This window comes from Salvelinus fontinalis, chromosome 30 (genome assembly GCF_029448725.1).
Source record: "Salvelinus fontinalis isolate EN_2023a chromosome 30, ASM2944872v1, whole genome shotgun sequence".
Taxonomy (NCBI): domain Eukaryota; kingdom Metazoa; phylum Chordata; class Actinopteri; order Salmoniformes; family Salmonidae; genus Salvelinus; species Salvelinus fontinalis.
Genome location: NC_074694.1, coordinates 17,216,862 through 17,236,637, shown reverse-complemented (window position 1 = coordinate 17,236,637; position 19,776 = coordinate 17,216,862). Strand labels below are relative to the sequence as shown.

The following is a 19,776-nucleotide window of genomic DNA, read 5'->3' as shown; positions in this document are numbered from 1 at the left end:
AACAGCTCTGGACTGAAACACAATTAGCTAGTTTCCATGTTGGTAGAGAGAAGTCTGGTGGAGGAGATGATTATGTAGCCGTTAGCTATTGATCAAGGCAGCCAAGGTAGCAGCTACTTTTCCTGGGATCCAGCAACATTAAGGCAGGTACATACAATTAAAAATATTATATGACATTACATTTCATAACACTTTGGAAACGCATTCTCTGGAGTGATGAATCACGCTTCACCATCTGGTAGTCCGATGGATGAATCTGGGTTTGGCGGATGCCAAGAGATCGCTACCTACCTGAATGCATAATGCCAAACCTTGTCGTCAGCAAACTTAATGATGGTGATGGAGTCGTGCTTGGACAGACAGTCATGGGTGAATGGGGAGTACAGGAAGGGACTAAGCATGCACCCCTGAGGGGCCCCCATGTTGAGGATTAGTGTGGCAGAAGTGTTATTGCCTAGCCTTACCACCTAGTGGTGGCCCGTCAGGAAGTCCAGGATCCAGTTGCTGAGGGAGGTGTTTAGTTCCAGGGTCCTTAGCTTAGTGATGAGCTTTGTGGGCACTATGGTGTTGAACAGTGAGCTGCAGCCAGTTAACCCACTGTTCCCCGGGCGCCGAAGATGTGGATGTCGATTAAGGCAGCCCCCTGCACCTCTCTGATTCAGAGGGGTTGGGTTAAATGCGGAAGACACATTTCAGTTGAATACATTGTTGGACAAATGACTAGGTATCCCCCTTTGCTGTTCATTGACTAGGAAAGGGAAAGGCATTCTCACATAGGTGTTCCTTTTCTCCGTGTGGGAAAGGGCAGTGTGGAGTGCAATTGAGATTGCGTCATCTGTGGACCTGTTGGGGCGGTATGCGAATTGGAGTGGGTCTAGTGTTTCTGGGATGATAGTGTTGATGTTAGCCATGACCAACCTTTTAAATCACTTTATGGCTACCGATGTGAGTGCTACGGGGCGGTAGTCATTTAGGCAGGTTACCTTCGTGTTCTTGGGCACAGGGACTATGGTTGTCTGCTTGAAACATGTAGTTATTACAGACTTGGTCAGGGAGAGGTTGAAAAGGTCAGTGAAGACACTTGCCAGTTGATCCGTGCATGCTCTGAGTACACATCCTGGTAATCCGTCTGGCCCTGCGGCCTTGTGAATGTTTAAAGGTCTCACATCGGCTATGGAGACACAGTCGTCCGGAACAGCTGATGCTCTCAAGCATGCTTCAGTGTTGCTTGCCTCAAAGCGAGCATGAAAGGCATTTATCCCGTCTGTCAGGCTCGCGTCCCTTGGCAGCTCGCAGCTGGGTTTCCGTAAATAGTTTGCAAGCCCTGCCACATCCGACGAGCGTCAGAGCCGGTGTAGTAGGATTCAATCTTAATCCTGTATTGATGCTTTGCCTGTTTCATTGCTCGTGGTATACTCCTCAATGCCATTGGATGAATCCTGGAACATATTCCAGTCTGTGCTAGTAAAACAGTCCTGTAGTGTAGTGTCCGCGTCATCTGACCACTTCCGTATTGAGTGAGTCACTGCTACTTCCTACGTTAGTTTTTGCTTGCAAGCAGGAATCAGAAGGATAGATTTATGGTCATTCCAAATGGAGGGCAAGGGAGAGCTTTGTACGAATGTCTGTGTGTGGAGTAAAGGTGGTCTAGAGTTTTTTTTCCCCTCTGGTTGCACATGTGACGTGCTGGTAGATATGAGGTAAAACATATTCAAATTTGCCTGCATTAAAGTCCCCGGCCACTTGGAGCGCCGCTTCTGGGTGAGCATTTTCTTGTTTGCTTATGGCCTTATACAGGTTGATGAGTGAGGTCTTAGTGCCAGCAATGGTTTGTGGTAGTAAATAAACAGCTCCGGAAAAAATGAATGAAGACTCTTGGTAGGTAGTGTGTTCTACAGCTTATAAGGTACCCTACCTCAGGCAAGAAATACCTCAAGACTTCCTTAATATTAGACGCACCAGTTGTTATTGACAGACAGACACACACCACTACCACTCGGCTTACCGGATTTACCTGTTCTGTCTTTCCGAAGCACGGAAAACCCAGCCAGCTGTATAATATCCGTGTCTTCGTTCAGCCATGATTCAGTGAAACATATGGAATCATGTAGTAACCAAAAAAGTGTTAAACTAATCTAAATCTATTTTAGATTTTAGATTCTTCAAAGTAGCCACCCTTTGCGTTGATGACAGCATTGCACACTCTTGGCATTCTCTCAGCCAGCTTCACCTAGAATGCTTTTCCAACAGTCTTGAAGAAGTTCCCACATATGCTGAGCCCTTGTCAGCTGCTTTCCCTTCTCTCTGCAGTCCAACGCATCCCAAACCATCTCAATCGGGTTGAGGTTGGGTGATTGTGGAGGCCATGTCATCTAATGCAGCACTCCATCACTCTCCTTCTTGGTCAAATAGCCCTTACACAGCCTCACGGTGTGTTGGGTCATTGTCCTGTTGAAAAACAAATGATAGTCCCACTAAGCCCAAACCAGATGGGATGGTGTATCGCTGCAGAATGCTGTGGTAGCCATGCTGGTTAAGTGTGCCTTGAATTCTAAGTAAACCACAGACAGTGTGACCAGCAAAGCACCATCACACCACCTCCTCCATGCTTCACGGTGGCAACCACACATGCGGAGATCATCCGTTCACCTACTCTGTGTGTCACAAAAGACCGATTTCCACCGGTCTAATATCCATGTTTCTTGGTCCAAGCAAGTCTCTTCTTATTATTGGTGCCCTTTAGTAGTTGTTTCTTTGCAGCAATTATTGAGCAAATGCAATATCCATTACAACTGACAGAAGGTTGTATAGCCTTCAATAAATATTTTTGGGAATGTTCGTTCAAATCAGCAGTTTCTTTTTTTTCAACTGTTCAGAAATATGAGACAGAGATACTTCATCATGGTTCAGAGAGGCTGGTGAGTAAAGAGAGAAACACGAGGGGGAGTGTGAGCAGCAGCTATGCAGTGTGCATAAAATAACACGAGCGCCAAACGTGATCCGTATCCTTAGCTTTGAGAAAGCAGTTTCCGGAGGTGCTTGAGAGGGCGACCGCCAGGTAAGAGCAAAACATCTGTATTTGCAGCCACATTCTAGACGAAAATAGGGTCAAATCATTTAAAACAATATCAAAATTTCTTTGTAGTGTCATCTACTCACTAAATAAACCCCACATATAATATAGACAATACTTATTTTTATTTATTGTAATTTTACCCCCTTTTTGCAATATTACAATCTTGTCTCATCGCTGCAACTCCCCAATGGGCTCGGGAGAGGCAAAGGTCGAGTCATGTGTCCTCTGAAACATGACTCGCCAAACTGAGCTTCTTAACACCTGTTCACTGAACCCAGAAGCCAGCCACACCAATGTGTAGGAGGAGACACTGTTTAACTGATGACTGGGGTCAGCCTGCAGTCGCCTGGCACACCACAAGGAGTCGCTAGAGCGCAATGAGCCAAGTAAAGCCTCCCCTAACACGGAAAACACTCGGCCAATTGTTCACCGCCCTTTGGGATCAAACCCCAGGCTACAGTGACGCTGCAACACTGCAATGCAGTGACTTAGACCACTGCGCCACTCGGGAGGCCATAGAAAATACTTCTGATCATAAAGTACTCTTAAGCCCTTCATGGAGGTCATATTGAGGTCCTTTTGACTATAGCCCAGCAGCTACGTGAATTTGTTTAAACTGTGATAGTCCACCAAATTTGACATAGCTAGGGCATGTCTAAAGAAGTCCTTTTTGAAAAAAAGTTATAGAAATGTGACAGAAACCCAATGTGACAAGTACAGGGTAGGTTAAAATCTCATAGGAATGCATTATGTCCAGCAAAGAGAGACAGGTAACCAATTTTAACTAAACACTTTTATGATGAGACCTTTCAGCCTTTACACAAAGTAAGTAAGCGCCTAAATAAAGATGTCTAGCTATAGCTCAATTGTAGATATACATATTATACTCTAAAGGGACAGTTTTCAAAATGACCACCAACCAGCTCCATAGGGCTATATTGGACAGGATCCACATGGCCATATTGGATAGGATTCACATGGCCATATCTCCATAAATAATTGGTACATACACCCCAATGATGTCTTAAAATGTTTGAGGGGGTCTGGAAAACACAACAAAATGGCCCAAGTATGCCATATGTATGTATCCTTTAAAGATTTTGTAGAAAAGTGGCGAAAAAGTGCACAACTATATACCCAAATTACTGATTCTTTAACATCTAACCTGCATTTACATTTTAGTCATTTAGCAGACACTCTTATCCAGAGCGACTTACAGTTGGTGCATTCATCTTAAGATAGCTATACCAGACAACCAACCACATTATGTTAACGTCCAAGAGCGGCCGTCGCGTCACAGGCTCTCTTCCCACTTCCCCTGAAAACCGGAACATCCGGTTGTTGGGGTTTCGGCAGAGGCTAGCCTTTCCCAAACACTGCGTGGACCTGTCCGCTCTGGGGACTGAGGAAGGCGGGGCGTGGAAACGGTGTACGACCGGTAAACATCTGGGACGGGAATGTAAAAAACTACCAACGGTACGCGAACACGGAACCGCCTTAGACGGAGTGCCATCGGGGCATAAAGTAAAGACTGTCCATCGAGATTCCAATGGAAGCGGATGGTTTTCCGAGAAGGCATCGGATGACAGCAGAGACAGCAGGCGGGAACGCCGGGGTTGCTGGAGCCTCAGCCGGCGCAGAGGTCCGATGGTTCAGTGGAAGGATCTGGGGAGTGTCGGAGAGCCTCGTTGGGAATTTGTCTCCCCGGATCGGAGGCGAGACAGAGATTCAGAATGTTCAGTTTAGCGACGGCCCTCCTGAAATAGCAGAGGCTTCGGAACCGGAGTATGAGGGTTTGCCGCAAGGCGCTTCCACCAGCACCCACATGTTTGCAGGAGCAGTGGCTGGGATCATGGAGCATTGCCTGATGTTCCCCATCGACTGTGTCAAGGTAACGTGGTAGGCTATATTGGGCTAGCGTTAGCCGCTAACTAGTTAACGTTAGATAGTTAACCGACTGGTCTTGTAGCTTGGGCATATTACATTGGAGGGTTGGAATTTACTTAACTCGTCGTGATGTGGCTTCAGCAATCATGCGAATCCGATTGGTGGCCACCTTATCAATAAGTTTGTCAGTCACAGCACATATGAGACAAGGTCGAAACCAGACAGGCTAACATTTCAGCTAGGACGCTAACTTAGCATGCTAACGAGCTAACTTCCATCCACTACGAATTTCAGTGGCTCGAGCCTACTCTACTTGTTAGATTAGGTAACGTTACCTAGCTAGTTAGTTACTGCACAAGTTAGATTTGTCACATAATTAGTCGTCATATTCATTAACCTAACTTTGGCATACAGAATTTCAATAAAATTGAAAGGTAAACTTTTAGGAAGTGTATATTGCCGTTGTTGTCATCTTATTAGCTAGCTATCTAACGTTAGCCATTTTAGCTGATAGTTAGCTAACCAAAACAGCAAGGTCGGCCTCTTGGCTGGGCATCGGCTCGAGGCTGGGGGTGAATGATGATTAGCTAGTACTGTAGCCAGCTATTTAGTTGGCGCCTGATATAATGGGTCTAGGCTTAACATTTTCCTAATGAAATTTACTATATTCCCTATTGCCATTAGTGTGCACCCCCCAGGTAGTTTTTCATACTAATAACACGCAAAGTTATTCGCTTTGAGAAAGGAGACAGTTAGGTAGAATGAAGCAGCACATGTGCCCCATTTCCTGTACATGTATACACATCACATGAACCGCTCACTGTTGCCCACCACCGTCACCCACTAGCTAGCTAGGTGACTAGTAACCGTAGGCGAGTGGGATCGATTAGTAGCTAACGTTACATTTGAAAACGGTCCAAACTGCTTTTAGCATGCATATGGCTTCTAGGTGTAACTCCCTGTATTTCAAAACTGTCCATGTATTCAAGAAGAGAACCCATAGGTTAGTACAGGCACCCTGGATTCTGTCAAATAGTCTGAGATTGTCAATGGGTGAGTTCGTTTTGCTTGGCCCGGTTCCCCGGTTGGAAGGAGATCAATAGAAACCAATGGTATACAATGTGGAATCTCCGCACACCCGGGGCATCGGGCCATGCAAAACAAACTCTTGCAATGCTAATTGCTACCTGGCAGCATTTAGATGGAATAGAGCTGTTGTTTACAGAAAATACAGGGCTGGATGTTCTGGGATTAAGAGCACAATGCTTCTATGTTGTTGTGCTCATTATGCAGAATTAGGCTGACAGGTGGGCTCTACCACGGCACACTCTTAGAACCATAGTTCTGTTTATTGTTATAAGACTAAATTTGTATTGGATGAAGTGCTTAGCCGGGATGACTTGGGTGTTATGTAAACACGATGTGTTAAGTTACATTGGCCTATGCTGTTTTGACAGGCCCACTCACTGATTTAGGTCTGCTCTGCAAAGAGCTGTAGCACATGAGAGCCAAGCGTTTTTGTCTGGTATATTATGTGGTCGCTGATGAAAATGATTGGTGGTGTTCGAGCATCAAAATCGTGATGTATCATGGGTAAATTGTGACTGAATGATCTACAAATAATATTGAGTAGTTATTTATGATTCAGGGAGATTAGTAGGCCGCTGCGAAGTCGACCGCGATCATTGTGTACAACAATGCAGTTAGCCGAGACAGAGCAACCGAGTCAGAGCGGTCAGGTAGGGAGACGAGTCAGCTGTTAGTGTCAGGTGGGAGAGCAGGGCTCTCTCAGAACAAAGCGGAGATTCATCTGTCTTTCCCAGCTGTATTTCCTACCTCTGATCCAGGTGCTGCTCACACAGCTTGTGCTTCGTCTCAGTAGTCTAAAATGGTTTCCTCTCCCCGTCTCCTCTCTTTTCACCGACATGAAAGAACAGGACAGTCGAAACAAGCATGTTCCCAGTTGGCATCCAGCCACCGTGTTGTTTTCACATATACTGAGTTTTGAAATGTGCGCAGATGAAGTAAAGGAGACTAGGAAAGCATGTGTCTTTAGAGTATTGAGGTGGAGCTCAGACAGTGAAACGGTCTGCTTGCAGAGGAAGGGCAGCCTGAGACACAGACTCACTGATCTATATATCATGTCACCTGTCAAACAACATGGCATTGACCGTCTCTACTTATAAACACATTAGCAGATCTCTACAGAGGGGACCTAGCTCAAGCTGACAGCTGACCTCAGTGGACTAACACTGACACACACACACAGTTAATAATCCTTGGAAAATAGCTTGCAGTGGTTGTCACACAGATTGTACAGTAGAGATAATGTCAACTCGTTGTTTACACTCATTCCAAAGGTTGAGGTTGGAAAGGCTCTTTCCAGACAAGCTAAGCTCTCTGCAATACACAACCATAGGCTACATATACCTCTGTGTTGTGGCTGAGACAACTGTTCTCATTTCCTTTAACATTGAGTCATACCAAAGTCTCATTGAAACATTGACATTAAATATCTTGCAAGATAGCGATGTTCTAAAGGTTTCAACCCCATCCAGGTACTGCTACATTATGCATGGTTGGTTGACGTGTAGGAGTCTGCTCTCTCTTACAGGCCCGCCATTCCACAGTGCTTTACAGTTCCTGTAGCACACTGACAGACACAGTGCAGCAAGCAATCAGCATGTGTTGTCCATTCAGCTGTAGCCCAGGCCTCTCCTTTGGACGTTATTAGAAGACCCTCTATGCACTTCACAGCACTAGCTGGCCCCTAGCCTCACAGTGAGAGGATGAACCCTTGACACTGACCCCTAGCCTCACAGTGAGAAGATGAACCCTGAACCTTGACACTGGCCCCTGGCCTCACAGAGAGAGGATGAACCCTGAACCTTGACACTGGCCCCTAGCCTCACAGTGAGAAGATGAACCCTGAACCTTGACACTGGCCCCTGGCCTCACAGAGAGAGGATGAACCATGACACTAGCCACTTGTGTTGCAAAAGGGTCAGACATTTTCCATGGGAAATTAAGCCTGGGAATTTGGGGAATTTTGCTTAAATTCATCAAAAAAGTTAGCTTAACATTGAACCATTTTTTGTGGGATACACAAGGCAATTCTAGGTCTTGTGTCATATTTTGGTTAAACTATCCCCAATTCAATGGAATTGCAACTCTCTGCATACACAGTGCACTCTTACATCACATGTACAGCTGATTCTTAAGATCTTACATACTAATGAGATGCTATTGAGCCCACATTACTACACTGTCTGAGCCAAGGACTGCATGCTTTCTGGTAAGTTTTGATTACAATACTGGGTGGGGTGAATATATTTTATATAACACACATTATTTTTTGTTAACTAGCAAATAGTAGCCTACAGCAAAGTGTGTTTAAATCATTTATAACTTGTTAACAATTTCTGCTAATTAGTTTTTGCTACCATGTGGGTTTTTGCTTGCTTGAGCCTGCTAACTGAGGAGTGTTAATTCACCTGTTTCCATACATGTTTCATTTTAAAACATTTATCTTACATAGGAGGAGTTTAATCTAACTGCTTAACTATTTATCTGTACATGGCATTGTATTTTTATTTTAATTACTCTTTTTTTTCTAATCTTTACAGGAAAATACCATGGGCACTATCTGATGTGTGGAGACATTTCACTGCAGCTAATGTAGAAGGAAAAGCTGTGTACATTTGCAAATACTGTGCCAAATCATATGTGAAGAATGCATCAAAGATGCAGAATCTGGCCAAGTGCATAAAGTTCCCTCAGCGCTCACAACAAGCAACCTCTGACAAAAGTCCCTCTACTTCTATTCGCAGTGAAAATGTTGAATCAGACACCTTATCGATAGCAACAGCTCATGGTCCTCCTGGAATCAGAAGTTTTTTTTGACTCAATGGAGGAACGTAGTCAGAGAAATGTTGATGAATGTCTTGCTCGAGCTGTGTATGAAACTGGTTCACCTCTGACGCTCACAGGCAATGTGTATTGGAAGTGATTTCTGAATGTTCTACACCCAGCATACACCCCTCCAACCAGACATGCTTTATCTACTCATTTGCTGGATTCAGAGTTCAAGTGAAGGTCAAGCAAATCATAGAGGAGCAGACTGTATTGCAATCATCTCTGATGGGTGGTCGAATGTTCGTGGGCAAGGAATAATTAACTACATCTCCACCCCTCAACCAGTATTCTACAAGAGCACAGACACAAGGGACAACAGACACACCGGTCTCTACATTGCAGATGAGCTGAAGGCAGTCATCAATGACCTTGGACCACAGAAGGTGTTTGCACTGGTGATGGACAATGCTGCGAACATGAAGTCTGCTTGGTCTAAAGTGGAGGAGTCCTACCCTCATATCACACCCATTGGCTGTGCTGCTCATGCATTGAATCTGCTCCTCAAGAACATCATGGCACTGAAAACAATGGATACACTCTACAAGAGAGCCAAGGAAATGGTTAGGTATGTGAAGGGTCATCAAGTTATAGCAGCAATCTACCTCACCTAGCAAAGTGAGAAGAATAAGAGCACCACATTGAAGCTGCCCAGCAACACCTGTTGGGGTGGTGTTGTCATCATGTTTGACAGTCTCCTGGAGGGGAAGGAGTCTCTCCAAGAAATGGCCATATCACAGTCTGCTGATATGGACAGCCCCATCAAGAGGATCCTCCTGGATGATGTTCTTTGGGAGAGGGTGGTAAGCAGCCTGAAACTCCTGAAACCTATAGCAGTAGCCATTGCACGGATTGAGGGAGACAATGCCATCCTGTCTGATGTTCAGACTGCTTGCAGATGTAAGAGAATAAATCCATACTGCCCTGCCCACTTCACTGTTGCTCCAAGCAGAGGAAACTGCAGTTCTGAAATGCATCAAAAAGCGTGAATCCTTCTGCCTGAAGCCCATACACGCCACAGCGTATATGTTGAACCCCAGGTATGCTGGCAAGAACATCCTGTCTGGTGCAGAGATCAACAAGGCCTATGGTGTCATCACTATTATGTCTCGCCACCTTGGCCTGGATGAGGGAAAGGTTCTTGGCAGTCTGGCGATATACACTTCCAAGCAAGGGCTTTGGGATGGAGATGCAATATGGCAGTCGTGCCAACATGTCTCATCAGCCACCTGGTGGAAGGGACTTTGTGGATCTGAGGCTCTTTCCCATGTTGCCTCCATCATCCTCCAAATCCCACCAACATCAGCCGCCTCAGAGCACAACTGGTCCTTGTTTGGGAACACACACACCAAAGCACGCAACAGACTGATTAATACAAGGGTTGAATAATTGGTGGCCATCCAGGCAAATTTGAGGCTTTTTGAGGCTGACAATGAGCCATCCTCAACAAGGTTGTAAAGTGACACTGAAGATGAGGCTTAAGTCTGATGTTCAGGAGGTGGACATTGAGGAGGTCCAGGGAGGAAACATGGAAGCCTGAGAGGAAGACAACCAAAGCTTTAGTTTCTAGACTGTCATTTTAGATGTATCATTGGGGATCATTCAATATTCCCTTTTTGTTTTTCAGTGAAATCATCCCATGTGAAGAGTCAACTAATTTAATTAAAGTTCAATTTGTAACTAAATAGTTTTTTTTATTTCTATTGGAAAGATTTAATCATTTGCATTTATGTCTACTTATGATAAGGTAAAAGGTTTATTTTTCTGTCTCCATATGATATGGTAAATATATCCAATGCAAAAAATTCCAAAGTTTAAATGGTATTAATTTTCATATATTTCTGTTAATTCCCATATATTCCCACAGAAAGTTTCCACCTCTGACTATTCCCCAAAATGTTCAACTCTAAGCCTCACAGAGGATGAACACTGATACCCTGACACTGGCCCAGCGATAAGGCGTGTGTGTGAGGGCAGGGCGTGTGAGTGCTGCTGGGGGGGAAGCGGCTTACAGGAAGGCAGCTTATGTCCCTCTGACCTTGGGTCTCGTTATTCAACACTTCCTTCTGTTTAACACTAGGGATGGGCACAACTACTCAAAATCTTCAAGCATGCAACTATTTAGCAAGTGGAAGCACTGCCAATATTATGACTTGGCTTTTTTAATATATTACAACTACTGCATTCATCCCACCTCTGCTAAGATTTTATTCTAACATGGATGTTTCTCAAATGTAATTTAAACATTCTGGTTGGATTAAGGTATGGCGAGAAGTGTGTGGTTAGGTTATGACTTGGGTAACCAGTAGGTCTGTGACCTCTAACCTCTCCCCTGTGTAGACGCGAATGCAGAGCCTACAGCCTGAGCCTGCCGCCCGCTACCGGAATGTGATGGACGCGCTTCGGCGAATCATAACCACAGAGGGTGTCTGGCGGCCAATGAGAGGGCTGAATGCCACGGCCGTGGGGGCAGGACCGGCACATGCTCTTTACTTCGCCTGCTACGAGAAACTGAAGAAGAGTCTGGGTGACATCATCCATCCCGGGGCTAACAGCCATCTGGCCAACGGTATACCGGGAAAACACAGCACACACAAGGCATATACATGCAAAGCACACGCACAAAATGCACATGTGTGCGTACCAAGCCTGTACTTCTCCTGTGAAACCTACAGGAAATGACCCTGTTTTTTCTTGTAAACACTCAGTTAATTTGGTGTTTCCAATATTATTTTTAGCAACTCAAGCAAGTAGTGAATTATTTTGTTCTGTAGTCCTGTAGAGTTAATCTTGGTTCACACTGCAGAGAGGGAGAGGCCCTTTTCTCCCCTGGGCACAAAGCAGATGCTGCTTGGACTAACCTAGATGAACCTTGCTCTCAGGCACTGAGTTGTGTGGGTGGGTAAGTGAGTCAGCCTGCCACCTGGAGCAGAGTGGCCGAGGAGTGGTGCTACATTCTGTGGACAGTAGACAGGACTACTGCTTGAGCTGTACTCCAGGCTCTCATACACAGACCGTACGCAGGCGCTGGTTTCTCTCTTGGTTTCGTCCTAGGTTCCGGTGTTTCTAGGGAGTTTTTCCCTAGCTACTGTGCTTCTGCATTGCTTGCTCTTTGGGGTTTTAGGCCGGGTATCTGTAGAACTGCTGATGTAAAAAGAGCTTGATTGATTGATTGATTGATTGGCCTGAAACTAACTTGTTGGTCCACCCGCCAGTGTGATGAAAAACATCACCGGCCACTCTGGCGGTTGATCAGCTGGTGGTGGGTGCTAATTCTGGCCCAACAGGCTAGTAGGAGTGGTATCTATCTGGCCATGGGGCTGATATGACCCTGTATGAATGGTCAGCATTCTGCCGAGGCAGCCAGATTCACAGACTGACTGCATCAGAGACCTTCAGAGGGTAAAGAAAGACACTATTATTACTGCAGGAATTCTTTCTGTCACCCATAGAGCCATAAGTATCTTTTATTAGAGAGCATGTCAAAGGAAAGCAGACTAGTTAGAACCAGACTAACAGTCCTCTGAGTTAACAGTCCTCTGTCCTTTAACAGTCCTCTGAGTTAACTAAGTAGCTACCATCAAGGTCTGTCCACACACAGTTCTACTTTGCAGAACAAGAAACTTGAAACACAGTTTGCTCAGACAAAGCAAGTACTAGAGAATCTTGCTCTATTTGTTTCCGTTCTCTGCCTTTTCTTTCTCTTCTTCCCAGGTCAGCTGCCCCCCCCCCCCTTTTTTAAATGTATTTTATTTTAAATTCTCTCTTCTTCCCCCCTCCCTTGTTTCCAGGTCAGGGGAGGGTAAGAGGTTGCAGACGTGCTCAGTAGAGGAAGAGAAGTTTTGACTCTGGTCCATCAGCAGTGATGATGTCCTGTTTTACCACTAGAGAGAACTAGAGGATTTCTCCTCTGCTCTTTCGTTGTTGTTCACCGTTGAGGTGTGTGTGTGTTACAGGTACGGCAGGGTGTGTAGCCACATTGCTTCATGACGCAGCCATGAACCCATCTGAAGGTACATTTCTCTGTCTATAAATAATCGATCTCTTTCCCTGGGTGAGGCCAGGAACACAGGTGCTAGTCTCACGTCTCCTGATGCATGGGGTGTATTAAGGAGACTGAGATGTTGTTTGCTGCAGATAAACCACTGTGTCAGAGGTCCCTCTGCAGGTGTAGCGCCTTGTACCTCTAGGGCCTAGCCTGTTTACTCTACCCTGCTAGCTAGGGGGAGGTGGGGGCGGGTTGAGGGGGAGGGAGGGAGGGAGGGAGGGAGAAGGTTTTAACTTCAACAGCCTAAATAAATCTGTTAAATCCTTCGAGGAAGTTATGGCTGTGCAGATTTTTTATTTGGTCAATCATTTTGGTATTTCTTTTTCATTCTCTGGACTATGTTCCTGATCCCTGATGATGGAAACACACCTGGCAATCCTTCTGTCTTTCTAATGCTCCCTCTACTCACCTGTCCCTCACTCCTCCCTACTCACCTGTCCCTCACTCCTCCCTACTCACCTGTCCCTCCCTCCCTCCCCTCTACTCACCTGTCCCTTCCTCCCTCTACTCACCTGTCCCTTCCTCCCTCTACTCACCTGTCCCTCCCTCCCCTCTACTCACCTGTCCCTCCCTCCCCTCTACTCACCTGTCCCTCCCTCCCCTCTACTCACCTGTCCCTCCCTCCCCTCTACTCACCTGTCCCTTCCTCCCTCTACTCACCTGTCCCTTCCTCCCTCTACTCACCTGTCCCTCCCTCCCCTCTACTCACCTGTCCCTCCCTCCCCTCTACTCACCTGTCCCTCCCTCCCCTCTACTCACCTGTCCCTTCCTCCCCTCTACTCACCTGTCCCTTCCTCCCTCCCCTCTACTCACCTGTCCCTTCCTCCCTCCCCTCTACTCACCTGTTCCTTCCTCCCTCCCCTCTACTCACCTGTTCCTTCCTCCCTCCCCTCTACTCACCTGTCCCTTCCTTCCTCCCCTCTACTCACCTGTCCCTCCCTCCCCTCTACTCACCTGTCCCTCCCTCCCCTCTACTCACCTGTCCCTCCCTCCCTCCCCTCTACTCACCTGTCCCTTCCTCCCTCCCCTCTACTCACCTATCCCTTCCTCCCTCCCCTCTACTCACCTATCCCTTCCTCCCTCCCCTCTACTCACCTATCCCTTCCTCCCTCCCCTCTACTCACCTATCCCTTCCTCCCTCCCCTCTACTTACCTGTCCCTTCCTCCCTCCCCTCTACTTACCTGTCCCTCACTCCCCTCTCCCTACCTGTCCCTCACTCCCCTCTTCCTACCTCCCTACCCTCTACTCACCTGTTCCTTCCTCCCTCCCCTCTACTCACCTGTTCCTTCCTCCCTCCCCTCTACTCACCTGTCCCTTCCTCCCTCCCCTCTACTCACCTGTCCCTTCCTTCCTCCCCTCTACTCACCTGTCCCTTCCTTCCTCCCCTCTACTCACCTGTCCCTTCCTTCCTCCCCTCTACTCACCTGTCCCTTCCTTCCTCCCCTCTACTCACCTGTCCCTTCCTTCCTCCCCTCTACTCACCTGTCCCTCCCTCCCCTCTACTCACCTGTCCCTCCCTCCCCTCTACTCACCTGTCCCTCCCTCCCCTCTACTCACCTGTCCCTCCCTCCCCTCTACTCACCTGTCCCTCCCTCCCTCCCCTCTACTCACCTGTCCCTCCCTCCCTCCCCTCTACTCACCTGTCCCTCCCTCCCTCCCCTCTACTCACCTGTCCCTCCCTCCCTCCCCTCTACTCACCTGTCCCTTCCTCCCTCCCTTCTACTCACCTGTCCCTTCCTCCCTCCCCTCTACTCACCTGTCCCTTCCTCCCTCCCCTCTACTCACCTGTCCCTTCCTCCCTCCCCTCTACTCACCTGTCCCTTCCTCCCTCCCCTCTACTCACCTATCCCTTCCTCCCTCCCCTCTACTCACCTATCCCTTCCTCCCTCCCCTCTACTCACCTATCCCTTCCTCCCTCCCCTCTACTCACCTATCCCTTCCTCCCTCCCCTCTACTTACCTGTCCCTTCCTCCCTCCCCTCTACTTACCTGTCCCTCACTCCCCTCTCCCTACCTGTCCCTCACTCCCCTCTCCCTACCTGTCCCTCACTCCCCTCTACTCACCTGTCCCTCACTCCCCTCTACCCACCTGTCCCTGTCCCTCACTCCCCTCTACCCACCTGTCCCTGTCCCTCACTCCCCTCTACCCACCTGTCCCTGTCCCTCACTCCCCTCTACCCACCTGTCCCTGTCCCTCACTCCCCTCTACCCACCTGTCCCTTCCTCCCTCCCCTCTACCCACCTGTCCCTTCCTCCCTCCCCTCTACCCACCTGTCCCTTCCTCCCTCCCCTCTACCCACCTGTCCCTTCCTCCCTCTACCCACCTGTCCCTTCCTCCCTCTACTCACCTGTCCCTTCCTCCCTCTACTCACCTGTCCCTTCCTCCCTCTACTCACCTGTCCCTACCTCCCTCTACTCACCTGTTCCTTCCTACCTCCCTCTACTCACCTGTTCCTTCCTCCCTCCCCTCTACTCACCTGTCCCTTCCTCCCTCCCCTCTACTCACCTGTCCCTTCCTTCCTCCCCTCTACTCACCTGTCCATCCCTCCCCTCTACTCACCTGTCCCTCCCTCCCCTCTACTCACCTGTCCCTCCCTCCCCTCTACTCACCTGTCCCTCCCTCCCCTCTACTCACCTGTCCCTCCCTCCCCTCTACTCACCTGTCCCTTCCTCCCTCCCCTCTACTCACCTGTCCCTTCCTCCCTCCCCTCTACTCACCTGTCCCTTCCTCCCTCCCCTCTACTCACCTATCCCTTCCTCCCTCCCCTCTACTCACCTATCCCTTCCTCCCTCCCCTCTACTTACCTGTCCCTCACTCCCCTCTCCCTACCTGTCCCTCACTCCCCTCTCCCTACCCGTCCCTCACTCCCCTCTACTCACCTGTCCCTCACTCCCCTCTACCCACCTGTCCCTCACTCCCCTCTACCCACCTGTCCCTCACTCCCCTCTACCCACCTGTCCCTGTCCCTCACTCCCCTCTACCCACCTGTCCCTGTCCCTCACTCCCCTCTACCCACCTGTCCCTGTCCCTCACTCCCCTCTACCCACCTGTCCCTGTCCCTCACTCCCCTCTACCCACCTGTCCCTTCCTCCCTCTACTCACCTGTCCCTACCTCCCTCTACTCACCTGTTCCTTCCTCCCTCCCCTCTACTCACCTGTCCCTTCCTCCCTCCCCTCTACTCACCTGTCCCTTCCTTCCTCCCCTCTACTCACCTGTCCATCCCTCCCCTCTACTCACCTGTCCCTCCCTCCCCTCTACTCACCTGTCCCTCCCTCCCCTCTACTCACCTGTCCCTCCCTCCCCTCTACTCACCTGTCCCTCCCTCCCCTCTACTCACCTGTCCCTCCCTCCCCTCTACTCACCTGTCCCTTCCTCCCTCCCCTCTACTCACCTGTCCCTTCCTCCCTCCCCTCTACTCACCTATCCCTTCCTCCCTCCCCTCTACTCACCTATCCCTTCCTCCCTCCCCTCTACTTACCTGTCCCTCACTCCCCTCTCCCTACCTGTCCCTCACTCCCCTCTCCCTACCCGTCCCTCACTCCCCTCTACTCACCTGTCCCTCACTCCCCTCTACCCACCTGTCCCTCACTCCCCTCTACCCACCTGTCCCTCACTCCCCTCTACCCACCTGTCCCTGTCCCTCACTCCCCTCTACCCACCTGTCCCTGTCCCTCACTCCCCTCTACCCACCTGTCCCTGTCCCTCACTCCCCTCTACCCACCTGTCCCTGTCCCTCACTCCCCTCTACCCACCTGTCCCTTCCTCCCTCTACTCACCTGTCCCTTCCTCCCTCTACTCACCTGTCCCTTCCTCCCTCTACTCACCTGTCCCTTCCTCCCTCTACCCACCTGTCCCTTCCTCCCTCTACTCACCTGTCCCTTCCTCCCTCTTTTTCTCCCTGTCCAGTGGTGAAGCAGCGTTTGCAGATGTATAACTCTCCGTACCGCGGCGTGATGGACTGTGTGCGTGCCGTGTGGCAGAGCGAGGGACCTGGGGCCTTTTACCGCTCCTACACCACCCAGCTCACCATGAACATCCCCTTCCAGGCTCTCCACTTCATGACCTACGAATACCTCCAGGAGCTGCTCAACCCCCACAGACAGTACAACCCCTCCTCACACATGGTGTCTGGGGGCCTGGCCGGGGCCATCGCTGCTGCAGCCACCACCCCTCTGGATGTCTGCAAGACCCTGCTCAACACCCAGGAGTCCCTGGTGGGTGTCCCCGCTGCAGGCCAGGGTGGAGGTCAGGCGCAGGGGACACACAGACACATCACGGGCCTGGCCCATGCCTTCCGGACAGTGTACAGGCTGGGCGGCCTGCCTGGGTTCTTTAAAGGAGTCCAGGCCAGGGTGATCTATCAGATGCCCTCCACAGCCATCAGCTGGTCCGTCTATGAGTTCTTCAAGTACGGAATCACCAAACACCAGCACGAGAAGAGGGTCGCGCAGCAGCGGGAGGAAAAATAAATCATGTCCTATTTTCTTTCAGCCATCTCTCTTTACCATCTCTTCCTTTTTTTAATCTATCAACCTCCTTCCTTTTCCTTTGGAGCATGCAGGTGTTCAGAGCGAGGGAGAAATTAGGAAGAATCGATACGCACATAAACCAACCAATACCCACCTCTTATTTACCCCCGTTCAGACTGCCAATAAGACACTTCCATCTGTGGCTCAACTATCAACATCCCTGCTAAACTGTTTGAAAGTGAGAATTTACAATACACTATGAATATGTGATGTATTGACAGTACGTGTTCAATGTATACCCACATAACGCACATAAACGTCAACCTGAAAAAGATGCTTCTGTTTTACTAATCTCCAGGCGATTTTGTTGTGAAATGTGTGAAGTGTCCAGCACCTTTCATAGAGTATCGTTGGGATGAATTTGACGACAGCTGTTCTGTCAGTGTTCTTAAAGGCAGACTATGACCTCATCATACACAGACAGTTGGCCACTTCCTGCATTCGGAAATGAACAACAAGATCGCCTAATTGAGGCGCAGTTGGAAATAGCCAGTAGTGGCAGTCATCTTGGCAGATTTAGATTCTGTTATTGTTATGTGTTAGCGGGAAGTCGCCCAGCTTTGTATGATGATCTATTACGGAGTCTACCTGTAGTGTTAATTCTTGAGTTTTAATGTATCTGGATGAGAATGTTGTTCACTGTAAGCCCCACCTGGGGGCACTGTGACCATCCCAATAAATCTCTTGAGTAATATAATTTGGCCAGGTGTGAGTGACAGTGGGCCTTTAGGGGGCATTTGTGTGAACCCAGACAATTGTTTATAGGCTTCAGATACAAGATCGCCTTGACCCCAGACCTAGTATCAGTTTGTCATTTCATGAACTGGTAGAGATGCACTGGGAGTCCTCTTCTTGAGATTTGAAATCAGGAATTTCTCTCAAAATAGAGACTTAAATATATATGTAACTTAAATATATTGCTGCCGGTAAGTTGTAAAGTACAGTAAATATATTCTGATAGGAACTATTGAGTTAAGAAAAGTGATTCCTGAACCCCTACAATACTAACCTTGGTTGGCTTTCGCTGCTTTAGAGCCAAAGTGATACGATTGGTGTATAGAAAGAATCACCATGGTTCATTGGAAGATAAATTCCATCTTGCCTTGTTATTTGCACTGATGTAAGGAGAGTGGGGCGGGTGTTGTTTGCCCAGATCTCACTTTGTACTTTTGCTTTGAGTAGATCAAATTGTTGGATGGGTTAGCCCACACAGGTGGCAGGTAGCCGAGAGCTTAAGAGCATTTGGCCAGTAACCGTAAGGTTGCTGATTCAAATGCACGAGCCGACCAGGTTTAACATATACTGATGAGCCCCTGAGCGACGCACTTAATCCTGATTGCTCCTGTATGTCGCTCTGCATTTGACTAAAATAACTCAAATGTAAACACACTTCAGTTTACAGTCACACCCTTGTTTTACCTAGACTGACTGGCTGTTCCTGTATTTAAAAGAACACCTGAAGGTTTAGACAGGACAGGTTGGCTAAAACAGAGGCTGACTGGCACACACACAGAATATGGATTCCCATGCATTAAGCCAAATCCACACTACAGAAACATGTTTACATCATGTGAATGTTCCGGTCTGGCACTGACTCGAAAGGGTCAAGAATGAAAGAGCTCATGTTTCAGGGGAACTTCCATTGAAAGGTTTCTGCACAAGTCCTCTGTTTGTTTAATAAGCTGTTCTAAAGACTTCAGGTAGAAGTAACCCTTAGACACAGATCTAGGATCAGCTTCCTCTCCCGAAATACTAACTTAACTATTAGAGAGAATGCTAAACTTTCCTTAGATCAGTGGCTAGGGGTGTAACATCATTATACTGTTGTGTATTAACTATCACATTAATTGATTGATTAAGGGACTTATCCATGACACTCGGTGTGTATGGCTGTGTTTATACAGGCAGCCCAATTCTGATCTCTTAACAATAATTGGTATTTTTACCAATCGGATCAGATCTTTTGCCGATAATTGGACACAAGGTCAGAATTGAGCTGCCTGTGTAAATGTAGCCTATGTGGCCTCAGCTGTGTGGATGATGAATCCAGCTGATCAGTCTTCATGACCTCTGTCTGACCCCTGTAATCCTGTCTGATCAATAAACAGAGCAGTAGACTCCCTCAGGTTGCCCACAGGTGCTGTTACACCTGTTTGCGTTGTTTGTTTTCATACATACAGACACATATACCTTTCGTCTCTAAGCAACAACAAAACAATGCGGTAGAATCTCACATACTGCGATCAAAAGCTTAAAGGCCGTTTTTATATCGATATCAATTCATTTCTGGGTAACAATTAAGTACCTAACTGTAATAGTTTT

At 48.1% G+C, this 19,776-nt stretch overlaps 1 protein-coding gene across 1 annotated transcript; it reads left to right on the top strand.

Moving 5' to 3' along the window:
* The first annotated feature begins 4,389 nt into the window (after positions 1-4,389).
* LOC129828738 (mitoferrin-2-like) lies at positions 4,390-19,576 on the top strand. Its single transcript, XM_055889907.1, has 4 exons — positions 4,390-4,967; positions 11,216-11,444; positions 12,832-12,888; positions 16,832-19,576. Exons 1-4 carry the CDS (start codon positions 4,626-4,628, stop codon positions 17,392-17,394), a joined length of 1,191 nt encoding a protein of 396 aa, XP_055745882.1. The 5' UTR covers positions 4,390-4,625; the 3' UTR covers positions 17,395-19,576.
* The last annotated feature ends 200 nt before the right edge of the window (positions 19,577-19,776 follow it).